The 23,354-nt window shown below is 45.3% G+C and overlaps 1 protein-coding gene across 1 annotated transcript in view; it reads left to right on the forward strand.

Annotated features, from left to right (window-relative positions):
* acvr2ba (activin A receptor type 2Ba) overlaps positions 1–23,354 on the forward strand; it is a 239,217-nt gene that overhangs the window by 187,572 nt on the left and 28,291 nt on the right. Inside the window, exons 6-7 of the mRNA XM_068052075.1 lie at positions 14,757–14,900; positions 20,199–20,347. Coding sequence (XP_067908176.1) covers positions 14,757–14,900; positions 20,199–20,347 — 293 coding nt within the window. The remainder of the gene's footprint in view (positions 1–14,756; positions 14,901–20,198; positions 20,348–23,354) is intronic.

Raw genomic sequence — 23,354 nt, forward strand, 5'->3', positions numbered from 1 at the left:
TCAGTGTGTGTATGTGTGTGTTCCCAGCTTGGTGGAAACTCCTGTCACAAGTGAAACCCTGTAGTGTTTCCTTTTCATTCTTCCAGCCAATATTAATGTCGACCTATATTGTTGTGACTCCAGTATGTGTTCAGATTGATTGTGGGTTAGCACCTCCGCTTCTTCAAAGAAGCAGTTCAGTTTGTCAGGGAGTGTCTATGGTTCTGGTAAAATTCTGAAGCGCTTTGGGACATCCAGAGGTTGTGGAAGGCACTATATAAATGCAAATTCTTTCTTTAAAGTGCTTGGGCCTTTGTTGCTGTAAACCTCAGATTAGCACCGGACATTGTATTCAATATTCCAGGTGGCCGTTCAGCTGATGGCATAAGAAATAGAAGCAGGAGTAGGCCATTCAGCCCCTCAACTTTACTCCGCCATTCAATAAGATCATGACTGATCGGATTGCGGCCTTAACTCCACTTTCCTGCCCACTTGTTCCCCCTCCCCCACCAAATAACCCTTCACTCCTTTGTAGATCAAAACTCTGTCTAACTCAATCTTGAATATATTTAATAACCAAGCTTCCACTGCTCTCTGGGGAAAAGAATTCCAAAGGTTAATGACGATCTGAGAGAGGAAATTCCTCCTCATCTCTGTCTTAAATGGGAGACCTCGTATTTTAAAGCTGTGCCCCCTGGTTCATGATTCCCCACGAGGGGAAACATCCTCTCAACATCTAAAGTGATAAATAAATAATGGAAGAGTCTTTGAGAGTGAATGATGGTAGATTGGTAACCAGCTTGTGCAGATTACTGGGTGGGAGGGTCTAGAATTTACCAACATTCTGCTGACTTTCCAGCAGGTTTGATTTTATAAATGACCGGTGTAAAGTTGTTGAGTATAAACAAACATTGGGCTTAAAGTGCTGATTCGTTTTGGAATAGAATAATGTGAATACAGTTGGATCCCAGTCAGCTCCTGGCCAGTCTGCTGAGAGATGTAGAATCAGTGCCAGTTTTATATATCGACCAATGAAACAGCCAGTCTTCAAACCTTCATGTGACTGGGAGTTAGTGGCTTGTTCAGCAATTCAACAAATTAGAATTAGAACATTACAGCACAGTACAGGCGCTTCGGCCCTTGATGTTGTGCCAACCTGTGAAACCATCTGACCTACACTATTCCATTTTCATCCATATGTCTATCCAATGACCACTTAAATGCCCTTAACGTTGGCGAGTCTACTACTGTTGCAGGCAGGGCGTTCCACGCCCCTACTACTCTCTGAGTAAAGAAACTACCTCTAACATCTGTCCTATATCTATCACCCCTCAACTTAAAGCTATGTCCCCTCGTGTTTGCCATCACCATCCGAGGAAAAAGACTCACTATCCACCCTATCTAACCCTCTGATTATCTTATATGTCTCTATTAAGTCACCTCTCCTCCTCCTCCTCTCCAACGAAAACAAGTAGTCTTCAAACCTTCATGTGACTGGGAGTTAGTGGCTTGTTCAGCAATTCAACAAATCAAAACACTAAAACCGATGAACTAAAAACAAAACGCTATTTGCGCTAAGGTGATTCGACTAAGATCTTGGGGAACTTTTTCAACGTTCCAGTTCTATTTAACTTGTTCAGCTTTTCTTTTATTAGAAGTCGGGGAAACACTTTGTTGTTCAGATGTTTTATCAATACTTAAGAATAAGACGATAACTAAGGAGAGAGTAGGACCCATAAAAGACCAATAGGTAACACGTGTGTAGGGGCGGAAGATGTGGGTATGGTTCTTAATGAATACTTTGCATCTGTCTTCACAAAAGTGGGGGTGAATGCAGACATTGTAGTCAAGGAAGAAGAGTGTGAAGTATTGGATGTGATGAGCATAGAGAGAGAGGAAGTGTTAAGGGGATTAGCATCCTTGAAAGAGGCTAAATCACCAGGGCTGGATGAAATGTACCTCAGGCTGTTAAAAGAAGCCAGGGAGGAAATAGTGGAAGGTCTGACTATCATTTTCCAATCCTCACTGGATACAGGTGTGGTGGTCTGCTGATGTACCATTATTTAAAAAGGGAGCAAGGAATAATTACAGGCCAGTCAGTCTGACCTCAGTAGTGGGCAAATTATTGGAATCTATTCTGAGAGACAGGATAAACTGTAACTTAGAAAGGCACAGGTTAATCAAGGATAGTCAGCATAGATTTGTTAAGGGAAGGTTGTGTCTGACTAACTTGATCGAATTTTTTGAGCAAGTAACAAGGAGGATTGTTGAGAGTAGTGCAGTTGATGTAGTCTACATGGATTTTAGCAAGATTTTGACAAGTCCCACATGGCAGACTGATTTAAAAAAAAATAAAAGCCCATGGGATCCAGGGCAATGTAGCAAGCTGGATTCAAAATTGGCTCAGTGGCAGGAAACAAATGGTAATTGTTGACGGGTGTTTTTGCGTCTGGAAGGCTGTTTCCAGTGGCGTTTCTCAGGGTACTGGGTCCCCTGCTTTTCGTGGTATATATTAACAATTTGGGCATAAATGTCAGGGGGATGATCAAGGAAGATGACAGAAAAATTGGCCGTGTGGTTGATGGCGAGGAGGATGGCTGTAGACGGCAAGAAGATATCAATGGACTGGTCAGGTGGACAGAAAAGTGGCAAATGGAATTTAACTCTCAGAAGTGTGAGGTGATGCATTTGGGGAGGTCAGACGAGGCAAAGGAATACATGATTAATGGGAGAATACTGAGATATGTAGCATAAGTGAAGGGCCTTGGAGTGAATGTCCACAGATCCCTGAAGGTAGCATGATAGGTCGATAAGGTGGTTAAGAAGGCAAATGGAATCCTTTCCTTTATTAGCCGAAGTATGGAATATAAGAGCAATGAGGATATATGGAACTTTATAACTCACTGGTTAGCCAACAACTTGAGTACTGTGTACAGTTCTGGTCACCTCATTACAGAAAGAATGTGAGGTGAGAGTGACTGCCCTTGACATCAAGGTAGCATTTGACCGAGTATGGCATCAAGGAGACCTAGAAAAACTGAAGTCGATGGGAATCTGGGAAAACTCTCCACTGGTTGGAGTCATGCCTAGTGCAAACGAAGATGATTGTGGTTGTTGAAGATCAATTATCTCAGCCTCAGGATATCACTGCAGGAGTTCCTCAGGGTAGTGTCCTAGGCCCAACCATCTTCAGCTGCTTCATCAATGACCTTCCTTCAATCATAAGGTCAGAAGTGGGGATGTTCGCTGATGATTGCACAATGTTCAGCACCATTCACAACTCCTCAGATACTGAAGCAGTCTGTGTAGAAATGCTGCAAGACCTGAACAATATCCAGGCTTGGGCTGATAAGTGGCAAGTAACATTCGCGCCAAACAAGTGCCAGGCAATGACCATCACCAACAAGAGAGAATCTAATCATCTCCCTTAGACATCCAATGGCATTAAGATTGCTGAATCCCTGACTATCAACATCTTGGGGTTACCATTGACCAAAAACTGAACTGGAGTAACCATATAAATGCCAAGGCTACATGAGCAGGTCAGAGGCTGGGAATCCTGTGGCGAGTAACTCACCACCTGACTCCCCAAACCTGTCCGCCATTTACAGGGCCCAAGTCAGGAGTGTGACGAAATACTCTCCACTTGCCTGGTTGAATGCAGCTCCAACAACACTCAACCGACACCATCCAGGGTGAAGCAGCCCACTTGATTGGCCCCCCATCTACAAGCATTCACTCCCTCCACCACCGATGCACAGTGGCAGCAGTGTGCACCATCTACAAGATGCACTGCAGCAATGCACCAAGGCTCCTTAGACAGCACCTGCCAAACCCGTGACCTTTACCAACTAGAAGGACAAGGGCAGCAGATGCATGGGAACACCACCACCTGCAAGTTCCCCTCCAAGTCACACACCATCCTGACTTGGAACTATATCGCCGTTCCTTCACTGTTGCTGGGTCAAAATCCTGGAACTCTCTTCCTAACAGCACTGTGGATGTACCACCAGCTTCTGAAGGGCAATTAGGGATGGACAATAAATGCTGGTCTTGCCAGAGATGCTCACATCCCATGAATGAGTAAATTTTAAAAAATTCAAATCTCAAGTTGGAAACGCCAGAAGCTTGGTTTCAGATAAGCTCTTGCTTATATTCCTATCTCCGCCCACCTCCACCAACCTTTATGCCTCCAGTGCTATAAATACATAGCAGTAAATAATAGCGTTACAAGTTTCGATAGAATTTGTAAGCTAGATTGTGGTTTACTTGAATCAATCACAGACTTACAGCTTCAATACTTTTTGTAGCTACTAACAGTATTGTGCGCTGAATGACAGGGCTGAGTTCCAATCTACCAAATCACATTTAATTTACTTTCAGTGAACACAGCTCCTAGCTGAATCATAGAATCACAGAAAGAGGCCACTTGGCCCATCGTGTCTGTACTAGCCAGGAAAAAAAACAAGCCACCCAGACTAATCTCACCTTCCAGCATTTGGTCCGTAGCCCTGCAGGTTACTGCACTTGAGGTGCATATCCAGACTCCTTTTGAATGAGTTGAGGGTTTCTGCCTCAACTACCATTTCAGGCAGTGAGTTCCAGACCCTCATCACCCTCTGGGTGAAAAATCTTTTCCTCATCTCCCCTCTAATTTTTCTACCAATCACTATGAATCTATGTCCCCTAGTCACTGCTAAGGGAGATATGCCCTTCCTATCCACTCTATCCAGGCCCCTCACAATTTTGTACATCTCAATCAAATTTCCCCTCAGCCATTCTTCCAAGGAGAGCAACCCCATCCTATTCAATCTTTCCTCATAGCTGCAATTTCCCAGTCCTGGCAACATCCTCATAAATCTCCTCTGTATCCTCTCTAATGCAAATTTTTTATTCGTTCTTAGGATGTGGGCGTTGCTAGCTAGACCAACATTTATTGCCCATCCCTCATTGCCCTTGCGTAGGTGGTGGTGAGCTGCCTTCTTGAACCGCTGCAGTCCTTGGGGTGTAGGTACACCCACAGTGCTGTTAGGAAGGGAGTTCCAGGATTTTGACCCAGCGACAGTGAAGGAACGGCGATATAGTTCCAAGGCAGGATGGTGTGTGGCTTGGAGGGGAACTTGCAGGTGGTGATGTTCCCATGTATCTGCTGCCCTTGTTCTTCTAGGTGTTAGAGGTCGTGGGTTTAGAAGGTGTTGTGGAAGGAGCCTTGGTGAGTTGCTGCAGTGCATCTTCAAGGATGGAGGGATGCAGGGAAAGGAGAAAATAGAAAAAGTATCAGGCAGAACCACAGGACGCTGAAACGATCTTGTCGGGCTGCAGTTATTTGAGAGATGGCAGTGTCGCTATCCCAGATCATTCACCAACAGACTCATTCTGCTGGGTCAGGTGCCAGCTCAGTGTATGTTCTCAGCATATTTGGGACATCTACAACATGGAGTTAGCTGCCAGCAACCATGACCAAACCTTTTCTTCTTGTGGAAAGTAAGTGTCCAATGAGGAAGCTGAGATGTGGAGTAAAGGCTGCGGGAGATATTAGCTTCTGGTCAAGTATGAGCCAAGATGCTAAGGCCATTGTGCTTGGGTCACTGCTGCTTCACACCTTCATGTGGTAGAACCACTATTTGGGGTATTTTACATATCAGGAGGGTGGTGGTAATATGGTTTCGCATTTTACAGTGAGGTGTGGTCCTCATTTTGCCACTCGGCCTGTGTCCTGGCTGTGCACAAAGCAACATGTCTTAGCTGCCTTAAAGCTGAGCATCTTTCTAACTGTGGGGAGCATGTAGGGTTTTACTGCGATGGAGCTGGCTCCAAGTTGACTCATCGGGGGCGCAAAGGTTTGAACTGAGTCAAACTAGAAAATGCTGGAAACACTCAGCAGGGCAGCATTTGTTTGATGACCTTTCATCAGAACCTTTCTCAGAGCCTAACTTCATGTCCGAAGAGATCATTTCAGTGTCCTATTCTCCTTTACCACCCCCTGCCGCCAGGTCCCTTTCTGATGTGCGGTCATCGACCTGAACCGTTAACTCTGTTTCCCTCTCCCTAGATGCTGCCTAGCCCGCTGAGTGTTTCCAGCATTTTCTGTTTTTGTTTCGGGTTTTCAGCATCTGCAGTATTTTGCTTTTGTTTGAATGGAGGCAACTCAACTTGTGCAGACTCATTAATCTGGTATCTGAGGAGGCAGATCTGCACTGGGCCATTGACGAGCTGAACTCATCAATAGTACCTGACCTGTCACTGGTGGCTCAGATGATTCCTATTTGGCACCAGATTAGCGATAGTCTAAATGTGAGAGTATATCTTTAGCTGTAGAGAAACTTCCCAGTGTTCTCTTCTGCTAATCTGCATGGTTTTGATTGGTTAAATTCCAGCAGCAGCCCTGCCTATGTTAGGTTGCGTTTCATCGCCACCTTCTAACATTGGGCTGTTCTCTGTATCTGGGCCAGTGTGGTGTGTCTCTATGGGGAGGAAGTGGGCATTCCATGTCAGGGAACGATACTACTCTACATATGTGGATTTGTCAGTTGCTTTGATTTTGAGGCTTTTAAGCAGGAGGATGGATTCCAGAATGAGCCGGTTTTATTTTTATTCCTCTACCCGTCAGATGTCCTACCCTGTTACTCTCTGCCAGTCGCAGTCACGCCACTGGCCACACGACGAGGCTGGGAGAGTCCACAGTGACACTTACAACGGGTTTGGATAGAGTAGATGGGGCAAATTATTTCCACTGGCAGGAGGGTCAGTAACCAGAGGATGCAGATTTAAAATAATTGACATAAAAGGGAGAAGAGGAGAACATTTTTCCTTTTACACAGAGTCGTTATGATCTGGAACACACTGTCTGAAAGGGTGGTGGAAGCAGAATCCATAGTAACTTTCAGAAGAGGATTGGATCTTAAATTGGAAACATTTACAGGGCTATGGGAGAAAGAGCAGGTCAGTGGGACTAATTGGATAACTTTCAAAGGGCCATTACAGGCATAGTGGGCGGAATGGTGGTCCCATGTTCTATATGATTCTGTGACGAGCTCAGCATTCATTTCCTACACTTCACCTCTCAGTCTGTTTGTCTGTTCCTTGCTGTTCTTTTGAGCAGCGCTCACTTGATAGGAATCAGGAGCTCAGGCTGAGGTTAAAGAATAGCATTGAGCAGACATCAAACTCGGGACCGCCCTGATCTGTATGAGTTAGCACCCTATAACTCTACATTTACACACTGAGCCAGTGGGGGAGTCGCGGGGAGAGACATGTGCTTCTGCTTCCTCTCTCCATCCTCTCAGTTCTACCCATCACCCTTCTCCACCTCACCACCAGCAATGTTCACAGTGGTTTGTGGTTTCCACTAAGTACACTGATTTGTCATAGAGTCAGATGGAATGAAAGTTTTGTTTCAGGAGCTTGTACCAAAGCCTGTGATGTATAGGACTGTGCAGCAGATGAGGAAGGAAAGAATCTATATTTACATAGCACCTTTCACAAGAGGGGTAACCAAGGGGCTAATGAGAGTGAGGAAATTAAAGTAGTTAAAAACAACGAAGAAAAGATATTGGAGAAACTTGAGGGACTGAAAGTCGACAAATCTCCAGGATCCTAGGGTTCTAAAAGAGGTAGCTGCAGAGATAGTGGATGCACTAGTTATAATTTTCTAAAATTCCCTAGATTCCAGAATGGTCTTGGCGGATTGGAAGTTAACAAATGTAATATTCAAGAAAGGAGGAAGAGCAAAAACAGGGAACTACAGGCCAGTTAGCCTGACATCAGTTGTTGGAAAAATGCTGGAATCCATAACATCAAGGAAGTCTCAACAACATACTTAGAACATAATATTATGATCAGACAATGTCAGCCTGGTTTTATGAAAGGGAAATTGTGTTTGACAAATTCATTCAAGTTTTTTGAGGATGTGACTAGTATGGTAGATAAAGAGGAACCAGTAGATGTAGTATACATGGATTTCTAAAAGACATTTGATAAGGTGCCACATAAAAGGTTCATATGCAAGTTAAAGGCTTAAGGAGTTGGGGGTAATATATTAGCATGGATAGAGGATTGGTTAATGGACAGGAAGAAGAGAGTAGGGGTAAATGGGGCATTTTCAAGTTGGCAGGCTGTGACTAGTGGAGTGCCACAAGGATCAGTGCTGGGGCCTTAGCTATTTACACTCTATATTAATGACTTAGATGAAGAGAGAGAGAGTAATGTATCCAAGTTTGCTGATGATACAAAGCTCAATGGAAAGGTAAGTTATGAGGAGGACACAAGAGGCTGCAAAGAGATATAGACAGGTTAAGTGAGTAGGCAACAAGGTGGCAGATGGAATAAAATGTGCAGAAGTGTGAGGTTATTCAACTTGGTCGTAAGAATAGAAAAGCAGAATTTATTTTTAAAAGGCATGAAATTTTTTTAATGTTGATGTTGAGAGAGACTTGGATGTACTTGTAGAATGAAGGTACCACAGGCAATTAGGGAAGCAAATGGCATGTTGGCCTTTATTGCAAGGGGATTGGAGTGCAAGAATAAGGATGTCTTGCTATAATTGTATGGGACTTTGGTGAGACCACACCTTGAGTACAGTGTGCAGTTTTGGTCTCTATATCTAAGGAAGGATATACTTGCATTGGAGGTGGTACAGCAAAGGTTCACTAGATTGGTTCCTGGGATGAGAGAGTTGTCCTATGATGAGTGGCTGAGTAAATTGGGCCTGTACTCTCTGGAGTTGAGAAGAATGGGAGGTGATCTCATTAAAGCATACACGATTCCGAAGAGGCTTGACAGGGTAGAAGCTGAGAGGTGTTTCCCCTGACTGAGAGTCTGGAACACGGGGGCACAGTCTCAGGATAAGATCATAAGATCATAAGAACTAGGAGCAGGAGTAGGCCGTCCGGCCCCTCGAGTCTGCTCCGCCATTCAATAAGATCATGGCTGATCTTTTCGTGGACTCAGATCCACTTACCCGAGCTCCCACCGTATCCCTTAATTCCTTTATTGTTCAAAAAGATATCTACCTTAGCTTTAAAGACGTTTACTGAAGAAGTGTCAACTACTTCACTGGGCAAGGAATTCCATAGATTAACAACCCTCTGGGTGAAGAGGTTCCTTCTTAATTCAGTCCTAAATCTGCTCCCTCTAATCTTGAGGCTATGCCCTCTTGTCCTTGCTTCACCTGCCAGTGGAAACATCCTCTCTACTTGTATCTTATCTATTCCCTTCATGATTTTATATGTTTCTATAAGATCCCCCTCATTCTTCTGAACTCCAATGAATATAATCCCAATCTACTCAGTCTCTCCTCATAAGCCAACCCCCTCAACTCCGGAATCAACCTAGTGAACCTCCTCTGCACCCTCTCCAGTGCCAGTATATCCTTTCTCAAGTAAGGAGACCAGAACTGCACACAGTACTCCAGGTGCGGCCTCACCAGTACCTTATACAGCTGCAACATAACCACTCTGCTTTTAAACTCAATCCCTTTAGCAATGAAGGACAAAATTCCATTTGCCTTCCTAATTACTTGCTTACCTGCAGACCAACCTTCTGCGATTCATGCACAAGGACACCTAGGTCCCTCTGTATAGCAGCATGCTGCAACTTTTTACCATTCAAAGAACAAAGAAAATTACAGCACAGGAACAGGCCCTTCGGCCCTCCAAGCCTGCGCCGATCCAGATCCTCTATCTAAACATGACGCCTATTTTCTAAGGGTCTGTATCTCTTTACTTCCTGCCCATTCATGTATCTGTCTAGATACATCTTAAAAGACGCTATCGTGCCCGCGTCTACCACCTCCGCTGCCAACGCGTTCCAGGCACCCACCACCCTCTGCGTAAAGAACTTTCCACGCATATCCCCCCTAAACGTTTCCCCTCTCACTTTGAACTCGTGACCCCTAGTAATTGAATCCCCCACTCTGGGAAAAAGCTTCTTGCTATCCACCCTGTCTATACCTCTCATGATTTTGTACACCTCAATCAGGTCCCCCCTCAACCTCCGTCTTTCTAATGAAAATAATCCTAATCTACTCAACCTCTCTTCATAGCTAGCGCCCTCCATACCAGGCAACATCCTGGTGAACCTCCTCTGCACCCTCTCCAAAGCATCCACATCCTTTTGGTAATGTGGCGACCAGAACTGCACGCAGTATTCCAAATGTGGCCGAACCAAAGTCCTATACAACTGTAACATGACCTGCCAACTCTTGTACTCAATACCCCGTCCGATGAAGGAAAGCATGCCATATGCCTTCTTGACCTCAAGTAATAATCCTTTTTACTGTTACTCCTACCGAAATGAATGACTTCACATTTATTAACATTGTATTCCATCTGCCAGACCTTTGCCCACTCACTCAATGTATCTATGTTCCTCTGCAAAGTTTCACAGTCATCTGCACATTTTGCTCTGCCACTCATCTTAGTGTCATCTGCAAACTTTGACACCCTACACGTGGTCCCGAACTCCCAATCATCTATATAAATTGTAAATAATTGCGGTCCCAACACCGATCCCTGAGGCACACCACTAGTGACTGATTGCCACCCAGAATAGCACTCATTTATCCCCACTCTCTGCTTCCTGTTAGTCAACCAATCCTCTATCCATGCTAATACTTTACCCCCAACACCATGCCTCCTTATCTTATGCAGCAGCCTCTTGTGCGGCACCTTGTCGAAGGCCTTTTGGAAATCTAGGTACACCACATCCACTGGGTCCCCATTGTCCACCTTGCTCGTAATGTCATCATAGAATTCCAAAAGATTTGTCAAGCATGACCTGCCCTTCATGAACCCATGCTGCGTCTGCCCAACGGGACAATTTCTATCGAGATGCCCTGCTATTTCTTCCTTGATAATAGACTCAAGCATCTTCCCCACTACAGAAGTTAAGCTAACCGGTCTATAACTCCCCATCTTTTGTCTACCTCCCTTTTTAAACAGTGGCGTCACATCTGTTGTTTTCCAATCAGCTGGGACTACCCCAGAGTCCAGCGAATTTTGGAAAATTACCGTCAGTGCACCTGCTATTTCTCCCGCCATCTCTTTTAGTACCCTGGGATTCATTCCATCAGGGTCAGGAGACTTATCAATCCTTAGCTCCATTAGCTTGCCCAACACTACCTCTTCCGTAATAATGTTTGCTTCCAGGTCCTCACCTACGTTCGTCTCTTTGTCAATTACTGGCATGTTATTAATGTCATCCACTGTGAAGACCGATACAAAATACCTGTTCAATACCTCGGCCATTTCATCATATCCCATAACTAAATTCCCCTTCTCATCCTCTAAAGGACCAACGTTTACTTTAGCCACTCTTTTTCGTTTTATATATTTATAGAAACTTTTGCTATCTGTCTTTATATTCTGTGCTAGTTTTTTCTCATGTTCTATCTTACTTTTCTTTATAGCTCTTTTTGTAGCTTTCTGTTGACCTTTAAAGTTTTCCCAATCTTCTAATTTCATGCTGCTTTTGGCCACTTTGTATGCCTTCTCTTTCAATTTGATAGCCTCCCTTATTTTCCTTAGACACCCATGGCAGATTACCCCTTTTCTTCCAGTCCTTCCTTTTCACTGGAATATACTTTTGCTGAGCACTTTGAAAAATTGATTTGAAAGTCCTCCACTGCTCGTCAACTGTCCCACCGTAAAATCTTTGTTTCCAGTCCACTTTAGCCAAGTCCTCCCTCATTCTATTGTAGTCCCCCTTGTTCAAGCACAGGACCCTGGTATTGGATTTTATCTCCACACTCTCCATCTGTATTCTAAATTCAACCATACTGTGATCACTCCTTCCACTATGAGGTCATTAATTATTCCTGTCTCATTACACAGGACTAGATCTAGGATAGCTTGCTCCCTCGTCGGTTCCATTACATACTGTTCAAGAAAACTATCACGGATACACTCAACGAATTCTTCCTCAAGGCTACCCTGACTGAGCTGGTTCGACCAATCTACATGTAGATTAAAATCCCCCATGATAATTGCCGTACCATTTTTACAGGCATTAGTTATTTCTTTGTTTATTGTCCGCCCCAATGTGATATTATTTGGTGGCCTATAGACTACGCCTATCAATGACTTTTTCTTCTTAGAGTTTCTAATTTCCACCCAAATGGATTCAACCTCATTCTCCATAGAAACTATATCATCTCTCGGCACCGCCCTGATGTCGTCCTCGAGTATCAGAGCTACATCACCTCCCTTACCTTCCTGTCTGTCCTTCCGAATAGTCTGGTACCCCTGGATATTTAACTCCCAGTCGTGACCAACCTGTAACCATGTCTCTGTAATGGCTACCAAATCATATTCATTCGCGATGATTTGTGCCGTTAACTCATCAACCTTGTTACGAATGCTATGAGCATTCAGGTAAAGTGCCTTTATGCTAGCTTTCTTACCCTCATGATTCCCAACATCTCTAATAATAACTCCTGAGTTAACCTTCCTTTCTGCTTCTTTCATAGTCTGCCTTGAACTTAAACCCTCCTGCACACATGTTAGCCTGCTGCTTACCTTTTTATTTATCATCATACTCCCTGTCGTTTTCCCTTTCCCTTCCCCCCGAGTCACTAGTTTAAAGTCCTAGAGACCACCCTATTTATCCGTTTCGCTAGAACGCTGGTTCCAGATCGGTTCAGGTGGAGACCGTCCCATCGGTACAGATCCCCCCTGGTTCCAAAACTGATGCCAATGCCCCATGAAATGGAACCCCTCTTTCCCACACCACTCCCTTAGCCACGTGTTTACTTCCCTAATATTCTTATCCCTAAGCCAATTTGCACATGGCTCGGGCAGTAATCCGGAGATTATAACCCTCGAGGACCTGTTCCTTAATTTCGCTCCTAATGCTTTATAATCCCCAAACAGGTCCTCCATCCTAGCCTTGCCTATGTTGTTAGTCCCAACGTGGACCACAACAACTGGATCCTCCCCCTCCCGCTCCAATATCCTTTCAAGCCGGTCACAGATGTCCTGCACCCTGGCACCGGGCAGGCAACACACCATGCGGGACTACCAATCCGGCTTGCAAAGGATACTATCTATCCCCCTAATTATAGAATCTCCTATAACTACCACTTGTCTTTTTGCTCCCCCCTCTTGAATGGCCTTCTGCACCATGGTGCCATGGTCAGTTGGCTCATCCTCCCCGCAGCCCTTTTCCTCATCCACACAGGGAGCAAGTATCTCGTACCTGTTGGATAAGGTCAAAGGCTGAGGCTCCTCCACACCTGAACTCAGGATCCCCCTACCTGCCTCACTTGCAATTACACCCTGTTGTCCCTGATCACTAACTGAATTTGAAATACTTAATCTACCAGGGGTCGATTATTTAGGACTGAAATGAGAAATTTATTCACTCAAAGGTTTGTGAATCTTTGGAATTCTCTACCCCACAGGGCTGTGGATGCTGCATCGATGAGTATATTCAGTGCTGAGATAGACAGATTTTTGGTGTCTCAGAGATAACGGGAGTGAGCAGGACAGTGGAGCTGAGGCAGAAGATCAGCCATGATCATATTGAATGGCGGAGCAGGCTCGATAGGCTCCTATTTCTTCTGTTCAAGACCTCAGGACGTTCCAAGGCATTTTACAGCCAATGAAGTACTTTTAAAGTGTAGTCACTTTTGTAATGTAGGAAACGAGGCAGCCAATTTGTGCATAGCAAGCTCCCACAAACAGCAATGTGATAAGTGACCAGATAATGTCTTCAGTGATGTTAGTTCAGATGTAGATATCAGCCAGGACAAACACCCCTGCTCCTTTTCGAAATAGTGCCATGGGATCTGTCACATCCGTCAGATAGGGCCTCGGTTTAACAACTCATCCAAAGGATGACGCCTCGGACAGTGCAGCACTCCCTCAGTGTGTCAGCCTGGATTATGTGCTCAGTTCTCTGGACTGGGACTTGAACCCTCAAGTTTCTAACTGAGAGGTGTGAGTGCTACCAACTGAGTCACCACAGACAGCTTTACAGCACCATGTAGCTGGGGCCTGCTTAACCAGTGGCAGCGATGAAGTGACCAAACAGGCGCTGTGTTAGTTAGGAGTTCCCCTTCATCACGTGGCATGTTGCAATAAAATGTGTGCCAGACACCAGGCCTGCACACTTTGCTATAAAACTAACTCTGCACTGTGGTAATGCAGGGGTGGCTGCATTCATTCATCCATCCATCCATCATGCTGTGTACGCGTTTTGTTTGTAAGGTTGCATTTAAAAAAAAGTTCCCAACTTCTGTTGGTGTTGAATGGTTAACTGTGACCCCTGATGTGATCCAAAGCTGTAGAGACCAGGAAGATGCCAGATTTGGCCGCTGGTCCACTTTGCACCAGCTGATGTCAGCCAAGGCAGCAGTTAGGGGTAGGAGAGGGGTTAAAGTTGGACTCCGTGATCCCAAGCTAGGGAAGGAGAAAATCTAGCCTGTGCTGTTGCACTGATGCATGTCTGGTGAGGACAGGCTTGAGCTTGGGCGTGATGCAACCCACAGTCGGGCAGCCTGCCAACACTCGCCCTGTGAGCCACACAAAGGTGAGCAGTGGCCACGTGGATGAGTTTATGGAAGGCGGTTGGTGTCAGTGGAACCACAAACTGGCCTCCTCAAAAGTGATGGGGAGATAACAGAGGGTGAGGTCAAGGAATTGCTGCCTCCACTACAGGGTGCAATCACCACATGTCGTATCGAGTGAGTTAACCTTTACACGACCAGATAGAAGTAGTAGATTATTGATTGAATTTCATGTTATTTGAAGTATTTATTGCTCTGTTTATCTTTTAAGGACAAGTTATCCTGGCAGAATGAACGGGATATTTACACCACACCTGGGATGAAGCATGAGAATGTGCTCCACTACATTGGATCTGAAAAGCGTGGATCGAACCTCGAGATGGAGCTGTGGCTCATCTCTTCCTTTCATGAACGGGTAGGGGCAATGTAGCCACTGTTGGCACTTAGATACTGGAAATCCATATTGACACCACATCAGTGTAACACTGGCCTTCATTGGCTGCCAGTCCGGCAACACCTCGACTTTAAAATTCTCATCCATGTTTTCAAACTCCTCCAGCTATTACAACACTCTGAGATCTCTGCGCTCCTCCAAGTCCGGCCTTGTGCACATCCCCGATTTTAATCGCTCCACCATTGGTGGCTGTGCCTTCAGCTGCCACGACCCTAAGCTCTGGAATTCCCTCCCTAAACATCTCCAGTTCTCTATCTCTCTTTCCTCCTTTAAGACGCTCCTTAAAACCTGCTTCTTTGACTAAGCCACTTGTCCGAATACCTCCTTATGTGACTCGGTGTCAGACTTGGGTCGTTTTGCTACATTAAAGGTGGCTCCATATGAATGCAAGTTGTTGTTGACTGGATCTGTCTGAAAAGGCTCATTAGCACCAAGTCCGCGGGAAGAGATGAATATTCATTCTCGATGTATGGGTGCTACAGGGAAGGCTGGTATTTATTGTTTATTATTTAATTGATCGGATGAGTGGTTTGGTCGGCCACTTCAGAGTGTAATTAAGAGGCAACCACATTGGTGTGGACTGGAGTCACGTATAGGCCAGACCTGGTAAGGACAACAGCTCTTCTCCTTCAAGGACGTTAGTTTTAACGACAATTCGCTGTTACTGACGCCAGCTTATTATTTTCACGTTTTCTTTTAACTGAACGATCGCCGTGAGCAGATCTGACACAGACGTGTCTTTTTCATGTAGAAACAGTCAAAGCAGCCAATTTATTTTACAGTAAATAGATGTATGCTACTAATATATCACTATGGCTGTACCATATGTTCAAACTTGATACCAACATACTTCTGAATAGACGAGGATCTCCCATGTTGTCATAAATCGGGCGTGATAGTGTAGTGCTTAATGTCACAGTGACCTGGTCAACATTTATACCTCAACGAACATCACTAAAGCAGATCATCTAGTCATTATCTCATTGCAGTTCGTGGATCTTGCTATGTACAGATTCGCTGCCATGTTTCCTACATTATAGCAGTGATTACACTTCAGAAGTATTGAATTGACTATAAGGCGCTTTGTGGCATCCTAAGGTCATGAAAGGCGCTATATAAATACAGGTCTTCCTTTTATGTGACTGGATTAATAACCCAGAGAATAAAAGTTGAAATGGCAGTTTGAGAATTAGAGTTTTTTTTTGCAAAAAGAAAATCTGGAAATAAAAAGTTGCTCTCAGTAAAAGTGACCGTGAAACTCCGATTGTTGTGAAAAAGCCAACCAGTTCACTAATGTCCTTTAGGGAAGGAAATCCTTGTCCAGTCTGTGACTCCCATGTGACCCTTAACTGCCCCCTGAAGTGGTCACTACAAAGAGTAACCAGAATCACCACAATCCCGCTCAACGATGGGGGAGCCCAGCACATCCGTGCGAAAGATAAGGCTGAAGCATTTGCATCCATCTTCAGTCAAAAGTGGCGAGTTGATGATCCATCTCGGCCTCCTCCTGAGGTCCCCTGCATCACAGATGCCAGTCCTCAACCAATCTGATTCACTCCACGTGATATCAAGAAATGGCTGAAGGCACTAGATACTGCAAAGGCTATGGGCCCTGACAACATTCCGGCAATAGTACTGAAGACATGGGCTCCAGAACTAGCCGTGTCAGGTCTGTGACCTTTCATCACTCTGATGAAGGGTCACAGACCTGAAACCTTAACTCTGTTTCTCACTCCACAGTTGCTGCCAGACCTACTGAGTATTTCTGGCATTTTCTGTTCTCAGATGGTTGTGGTTGTTGGAGGTCAACCATCTCAGTCCCAGGACATTACTGCAGGAGTTCCTCAGGGTAGTGTCCTAGGCCCAACCATCTTCAGCTGCTTCATCAATGACCTTTCCTCCATCTTAAGGTCAGAAGTGGGGATGTTCGCTGATGATTGCACAACGTTCAGCACCATTCGCGACGACTCAGATACTGAAGCAGCCTGTGTCCAAATGCAGCAAGACCTGGACAACATCCAGGTTTGGGCTGATAAGAGGCAAGTAACATTCGCACCACACAAGTGCCAGACAATGACTATCTCCAACAAGACAGAATCTAACCATCCCCCCTTGATGTTCAATGGCATTAGCATCGCTGAATCCCCCACTATCAATATCCTGGGGTTACCATTGACCAGAAGCTAAACTGGAGTAGCCACATAAATCTGTGGCTACAAGAGCAGGTCAGACGCTGGGAATTCTTCGGCAAGTAACTCACCTCCTGACTCCCCAATGCCTGTCCACCATCTACAAGGCACAAGTCAGGAGTGTGATGGAATACTCTCCACTTGCCTGGATGAAGCTCGACACCATCCAGGACAAAGCAGCCCACTTTATTGGCACACCATCCACAAACATACACTCCCGTCACCACTGACGCACAGTGGCAGCAGTGTGTACCATCTACAAGATGCACTGCAGCAACTCACCAAGCCTCCTTCCACAGCACCTTCCAAACCCGCAACCTCTACCAACTAGAAGGACAAGGGCAGCAAATGCATGGGAACACCACCACCAGCAAGTTCCCCTCCAAGTCACACATCATTCTGACTTGGAACTATATCGCTGTCCCTTCACTGTCACTGGGTCAAAATCTTGGAATTCTCTTCCTAACAGCACTGTGGGTGTACCGACACCCCAAGGACTGCAGCGGTTCAAGAAGACAGCTCATCATCATCACCTCGAGGGCAATTAGTGATGGGCAATAAATGCTGGTCTACCCAGCGATGCACACATCCCGTGAGCAAATAAAAAACAGGTCTAGAACAGTTTGAAATCAGCTTCTTGTAGCAACTAGAGATGAGCAATAAATATTTACCTTGCCAGTGAGGCCTGCAGAAGGATACTTATCTGGGGGAAAAAAGGGAAAATTTAGGACTGGGGCCCTGGATATAATCATAGACTGATATATGGTGTTGATATCACTATTATGTGTGTCGTTTGTACAGCCCTCTGCATTTATTACCACTTGATCATAAATGCTTATGTTACAACCAGGTGAGAAAGGGGTCTTTTATTGTCTTCACCTGGTTTTATTGTAACAAGGTTTTAATTTTTAAACGTACTCTGTTTTGAGCTCCCCTTTTAGTGAATCCTTGTCCACGGCTTTCCAGTTATCAGGCAAAGAAATGAGCACACCAGGTTTTCCTAGGTTTAAAGAAGAAAAGTAAAATGTATTGAATCTTAAACTCTAATACGGTTAATGCCCACGGAATTACGATGCGCCCACTCTAGCATGCATACGCGATACAAACATGCAAACAGGGACAGAAAAGAGCAGAAGAAAAATAAAATGGAGAGGTTTGAGGCAACCTCTGAAGAGTTTCTTGTTACTGTGCTTCGAGCTCGCTGTAGTCCTTTTGTAGGTAGTCTTGCTTTTTGTTGGGGCCCAGTACTCTTCTTAAACCTTGTTCACTGTAGGAGACTTCTCTCTCTTGGGGTTCATGTGTCTTCAATGGTTTCCGAAGCTGGTGAGAGCGAGATTAGAGCAGGCAGGAGAGAGGTCTTTTTCAGTCCGGCAGCAAACAGCTTTCTGATTTCAAATTCCTTGTTGGAAGTTCAAATTCAAAAAAACTCCAACAGTCAGTTAGTCATGTGACCCAAACTGGTCCGACCACGTCTGTTTGTGTATTTGGCCATCTTAGCAGTTAACTTGGAATGCTAGCCTTTCCACCCTCAAGATTCCTTTGTGGATTAAATTGGAGCAGGGAGTAGCCCCTTTGTCCTTTTTGCCCTTTGCCTCTGTTGATATGCTAATGTCTCTCTCCAGCCAAAGTCCCCAATTGTTTTTTAAAGCAAGTTCTTTCTTCAACAACAGTTTAAAATCAATGTTCATGTGGCAAAATTAATTTTCCTCATTCTTGGCAGATGGGGGGCTTGCCTGACACGTACCAGATGTGAGAAAGAGTCTGTGGCCCTAATAAGGGTCGTTTTTGAAATTCCCGACAGTTCTGATTGATAGTGTTGTGCTGAGGCGGCCCAGACTGAAACCTCTTTCCTTGGACTCCTCAAAATAGCTTTATTAATGAAATGGGGAAGTGTCTGGGTAGGTGGGGCTTCAGTTCTTCAATTGCCTTTTGCAAATGGCTTACAAATGGCTAATTTGCTTGACACTTGGCCCAGTGCCTCTGAGCGTGTGAATCCTTGACCCAATTGTGTGGTATGTGAGGGTCACTGTGTTGATTGTCCCTTTTTCTCCCTCCTCCCCTTGCATGTCAGAAGAGTCATTTTCCATATTGATGGAATAGGGTGGAAATTTCCGTGGGAGAATTCCCCAGTCACCAGGCCAAAAAAAAACAACCTCTGGAGAGATGGCGTAAACTCTGGAGTACCAGCGTTTCTCAATCTTGGCGCTGATAGGGCAAGAGATTGAGAACTCCTGCAGACGTCACTGCCGTGTATCTTTTCAAATGGCTCAGTTTTCATCGGGTTCACTCGTCCCTCCCTCACTCTATTTTGTCAAGATTTCCTCCTTTTCCCTCCACAGACCCCCCTCCCCACCTCAGCAATTTTCTCCCATCCTGCCCTGACGGTGCTGCTGGAATGCAGTCCAATTCAACCCTCCCCCCTCCTCAATGACTCATCCAAGTTGTTTTTATTCATGGATGAGTCCTGCCAGAGAGAGCATCGGCAGGCTGTTCAAAGCACAGCGGGCCCCTAGAACAATAACGTGCACGTAATAGCGCCTTTGACATCATAAAACGTTCCCGAGATGCTTCACAGGAGTGTTGCCAAACACAATGTGACGCTGAGCCACATATTAGGACAGCTGACCAAAAGCTTGGTCAAAGAAGTAGAGTTTAAGAAGCACTTTCAAGGAATTAGCGAGGCAGTGGGATTTAGGGAGGGAATTCCAGAGATTTAGAGCCGAGGCAGCTGAAGGTACGGCCGCCTAGTGGTGGAGCGATTAAAATGGGCTCGAGGTCAGAATTGGAGTGCAGATATCTTGGAGGGTTGAAGGGCTGGAGGAGGTTACAGAGGTCGGGAAGGGCCGAGGCTATTTGTAAACGAGGATGGAACATTAAGAATTACAGGCGAGGCTGACCTGACGACTACTCTTGGGTACTGGGCAGTTTTTGCTTTCTCAAACTTGGGTCACGAGGGAGATAAATAAAGAGCAGCTAAACCTTCCCAATTTGTTCTGGTAAACACTGCTGTCAGCCCTGAGTAATGAGCAAACTCGAATCCACTGACTCTCTCTTTTATTTTTAAATGCAGGGCTCATTGTCTGACTACCTGAAGGGGAACGTGATCAGCTGGAATGAACTTGGTCACATTGCTGAGACAATGTCTTGTGGATTGGCCTTCCTTCATGAAGACATTCCCCGATGCAAAGGAGAAGGGCCGAAGCCTGCAATTGCCCACAGGTACCGATGAGGGGCACAGTCTTACTTTTAAGGATCCAGTTGTATGGTGGGGAAGGGGAATCCTCGATTTGGCTCAGTTAGTTTATCCAGTGAGTAGCTGAGCTATGAGTAGGGAGGTCATTTTCCCCCCTCCCTGAGCTAGCTCAGCATCCAGAGCCATGGTAAGGGCAATATTAAAAAAAAAGACTTGCATTTGTATAGCACCTTTCACGACAACCAGACATCCCAAAGTACTTGTTGAAGTGTATTCACTGTTGTAGGAAACACAGCAACTCCCACAAACAGCAATGTGATAATGACCAGATCATTATTTTTAAGCAATGTTGATTGAGGGATAAGTATTGGCCGGGGAACTGGGCATAGCTCCCCCCTTTTTTTTAATCATTTGTGGGATGTGGGCGTCGCTGGCTAGGCCAGCATTTCTTGCCCATCCCTGATTGCCCTTGAGAAGGTGGTGGTGCGCTGCCTTCTTGAACCGCTGCAGTCCATTTGGGGTAGGTATACCCACAGTGCTGTTAGGAAGGGAGATCCAGGATTTTGACCCAGCGACAGTGAAGGAACGGCGATATAGTTCCAAGTCAGGATGGTGTCTGACTTGGGTGGGAACTTGCAGGTGGTGATGTTCCCATGCATTTGCTGCCCTTGTCCTTCTAGTTGGTAGAGGTTGCGGGTTTGGAAGGTGCTGTCTAAGGAGTCTTGGTGCGTTGCTGCAGTGCATCTTGTAGATGGTACACACTGCTGCCACTGTGCATCGGTGGTGGAGGGAGTGAATGTTTGTAGATGGAGTGCCAATCCAGTGGGTTGCTTGTTTCTGGATGGTGCTGAGCTTCTTGAGTGTTGTTGGAGCTGCACCCATCCAGGCAAGTGGAGAGTATTCCATCACAGTCCTGACTTGTGCCTTGTAGATGGTGGACAGGCTTTGGGGAGTCAGGAGGTGAGTTACTCGCCTCAGGATTCCTAGCCTCTGACCTGCTCTTGGAGCCACGGTATTTATATGGCTACTCCAGTTCAGTTTCTGGTCAATGGTAACTCCTAGGATGTTGATAGTAGGGGATTCAGCGATGGTAATGCTGTTGAATGTCAAGGGCATTCTTCTTCTTTGAAATAGTGCCATGGGATCTTTTATGTCCACCTGAGCAAGCAGACGGGGCCTCGGTTTAACAACACCTCTGACAGTGCAGCACTCCTTTAGTACTGCACTGGAATGTCAGCCTTGACATTGGTGCTGAAGTCCTAGAGTGGGACTTGAACCCTGAACCTTTACACTCAAAAGCAGGAGTGCTACCAACGGAGACACAGCTGGCACAATAGATTCAGTAGGTTCAGTCAGCAGGTTCTGGCAGCATCTGTGGAAAGAGAAGCAGAGTTAACGTTTCGGGTCAGTGACCCTTCATCGGAACCCGAGGAACAACTTCGGTTCTGAAGAAGGGTCACTGGCCCGAAACGTTAACTCTGCTTCTCTTTCCACAGATGCTGCCAGACCTGCTGAGTGGTTCCAGCATTTCTTGTTTTTATTTCAGATTTCCAGCATCCGCAGTATTTTGCTTTTATTATTACAGTGGGTTCAGTGCCCAGGGTTAAGGAGGACACATCGGCTCTGGTGCCCATCAGGACCCCTCCTGGCAGCGCATGGTATTTGAGTGCCAGGTGAGGACAATGCAGCCTACCTGTGAATCGGCCTAATGCTGTTTACTTTCAGGGCTCTGGAGACACACACTGGTCGCTTGGGTGAAATACCTGAGGGTAACTGGGGCAAGGAGAGGAGACAATTGGTGTTGCAACCTCCCGACTGGTTTTGTTAAACATCATGGCAATATAGGAACAGGAGTAGGCCATTCAGTCCCTTGAGCCATCCAGTTGGAACATGGCTGATGTGTACACCTTAGCTCCACTTTCCCACCTTTGCCCCATATCTCTAGATACCCTTAACCTAACAAAAATCTGATCCATTTCGGCCTTGAAAGCTCCCAATTGTCCCCATCCATTTGGGGAGAGAATCTGAGATTTCTACTACCCTAGAGAATACTGGGCTTGCTTAATACCTAGATTGTGAGTGATATTCAATGGTACAGTATTTACAGCACAGTAAGGGGCCATTCGGTCCAGCAAACCCATGCCAGTGTTTATGCTGCTCAGAAGCCTCCTCCCATCCCTCTTCAGCATATCCTTCTATTCCTTTCTCCCTCATGTTATCCAGCTTCCCTTTAAATGCATCTATACTATTCGTCTCAACCACTCCTGTAGTAAGAGAGTTCCATATTCTTTTTAATGGTAAGAAACTTATGACAAGTGAAGGACATCTGTTTTTAAGTAAATGTTTTTTCAAAAAAAACTCAAATGATGAAATTAATTTCAGTTCTTTGCAATCGTTCTGAGAATCGGGTGCACGGAAACATTGAGTGAAGGAAATTTGGAGAGGTTTGCGGCCAGTGCCTGCAAGCATGTGAACTGCTGGTGGGAGGGGGAGGGTGTGGATAATCTACAATCTGACGTTTCTCATTACACAGGGAGTTTGCTTTACTGTGTCAGTCTATTTTCTGCAAGGGGTTCTTTCATGTGTTCAGCTCAGCCGTTGATTGGCAGCAGGTTAAAATATCAGGTATCCTGGCATAAATTGAGCATGTTATCTAATATCAAACCTGCCACAGTCTACTCCTGATATTTTTGACAGAGCTTGTGTGAGAAAGAAAGTTGAATTATTGAGTAATTCGCATTAACTAAAGTATTTAAAACGGCTGCAGTGCAACTAAAAAGAATATGTTTGAATGATCCAGCATCTGGAAATACGAGGGGGAGACGATGCCCGCTTCGGTTTTGTTTCTCCCCCCCCCCCCCCCCCCTCCTTTTTTTTATAGTGATGTCTTTTTTCCAATAACTATGGATTTGGGGCGATTTCATTTGGCAGTGACTAGTTGTCAGGGCCACTAGTACACGACGATTGAATGACTCTTCAATAATTCTGTGGATTTTTGCCATTGCTACGGGGAGTCGAATTTTGAGGATTCCT

Source organism: Heterodontus francisci, chromosome 2 (assembly GCF_036365525.1).
Source record: "Heterodontus francisci isolate sHetFra1 chromosome 2, sHetFra1.hap1, whole genome shotgun sequence".
Taxonomy (NCBI): Eukaryota; Metazoa; Chordata; class Chondrichthyes; order Heterodontiformes; family Heterodontidae; genus Heterodontus; species Heterodontus francisci.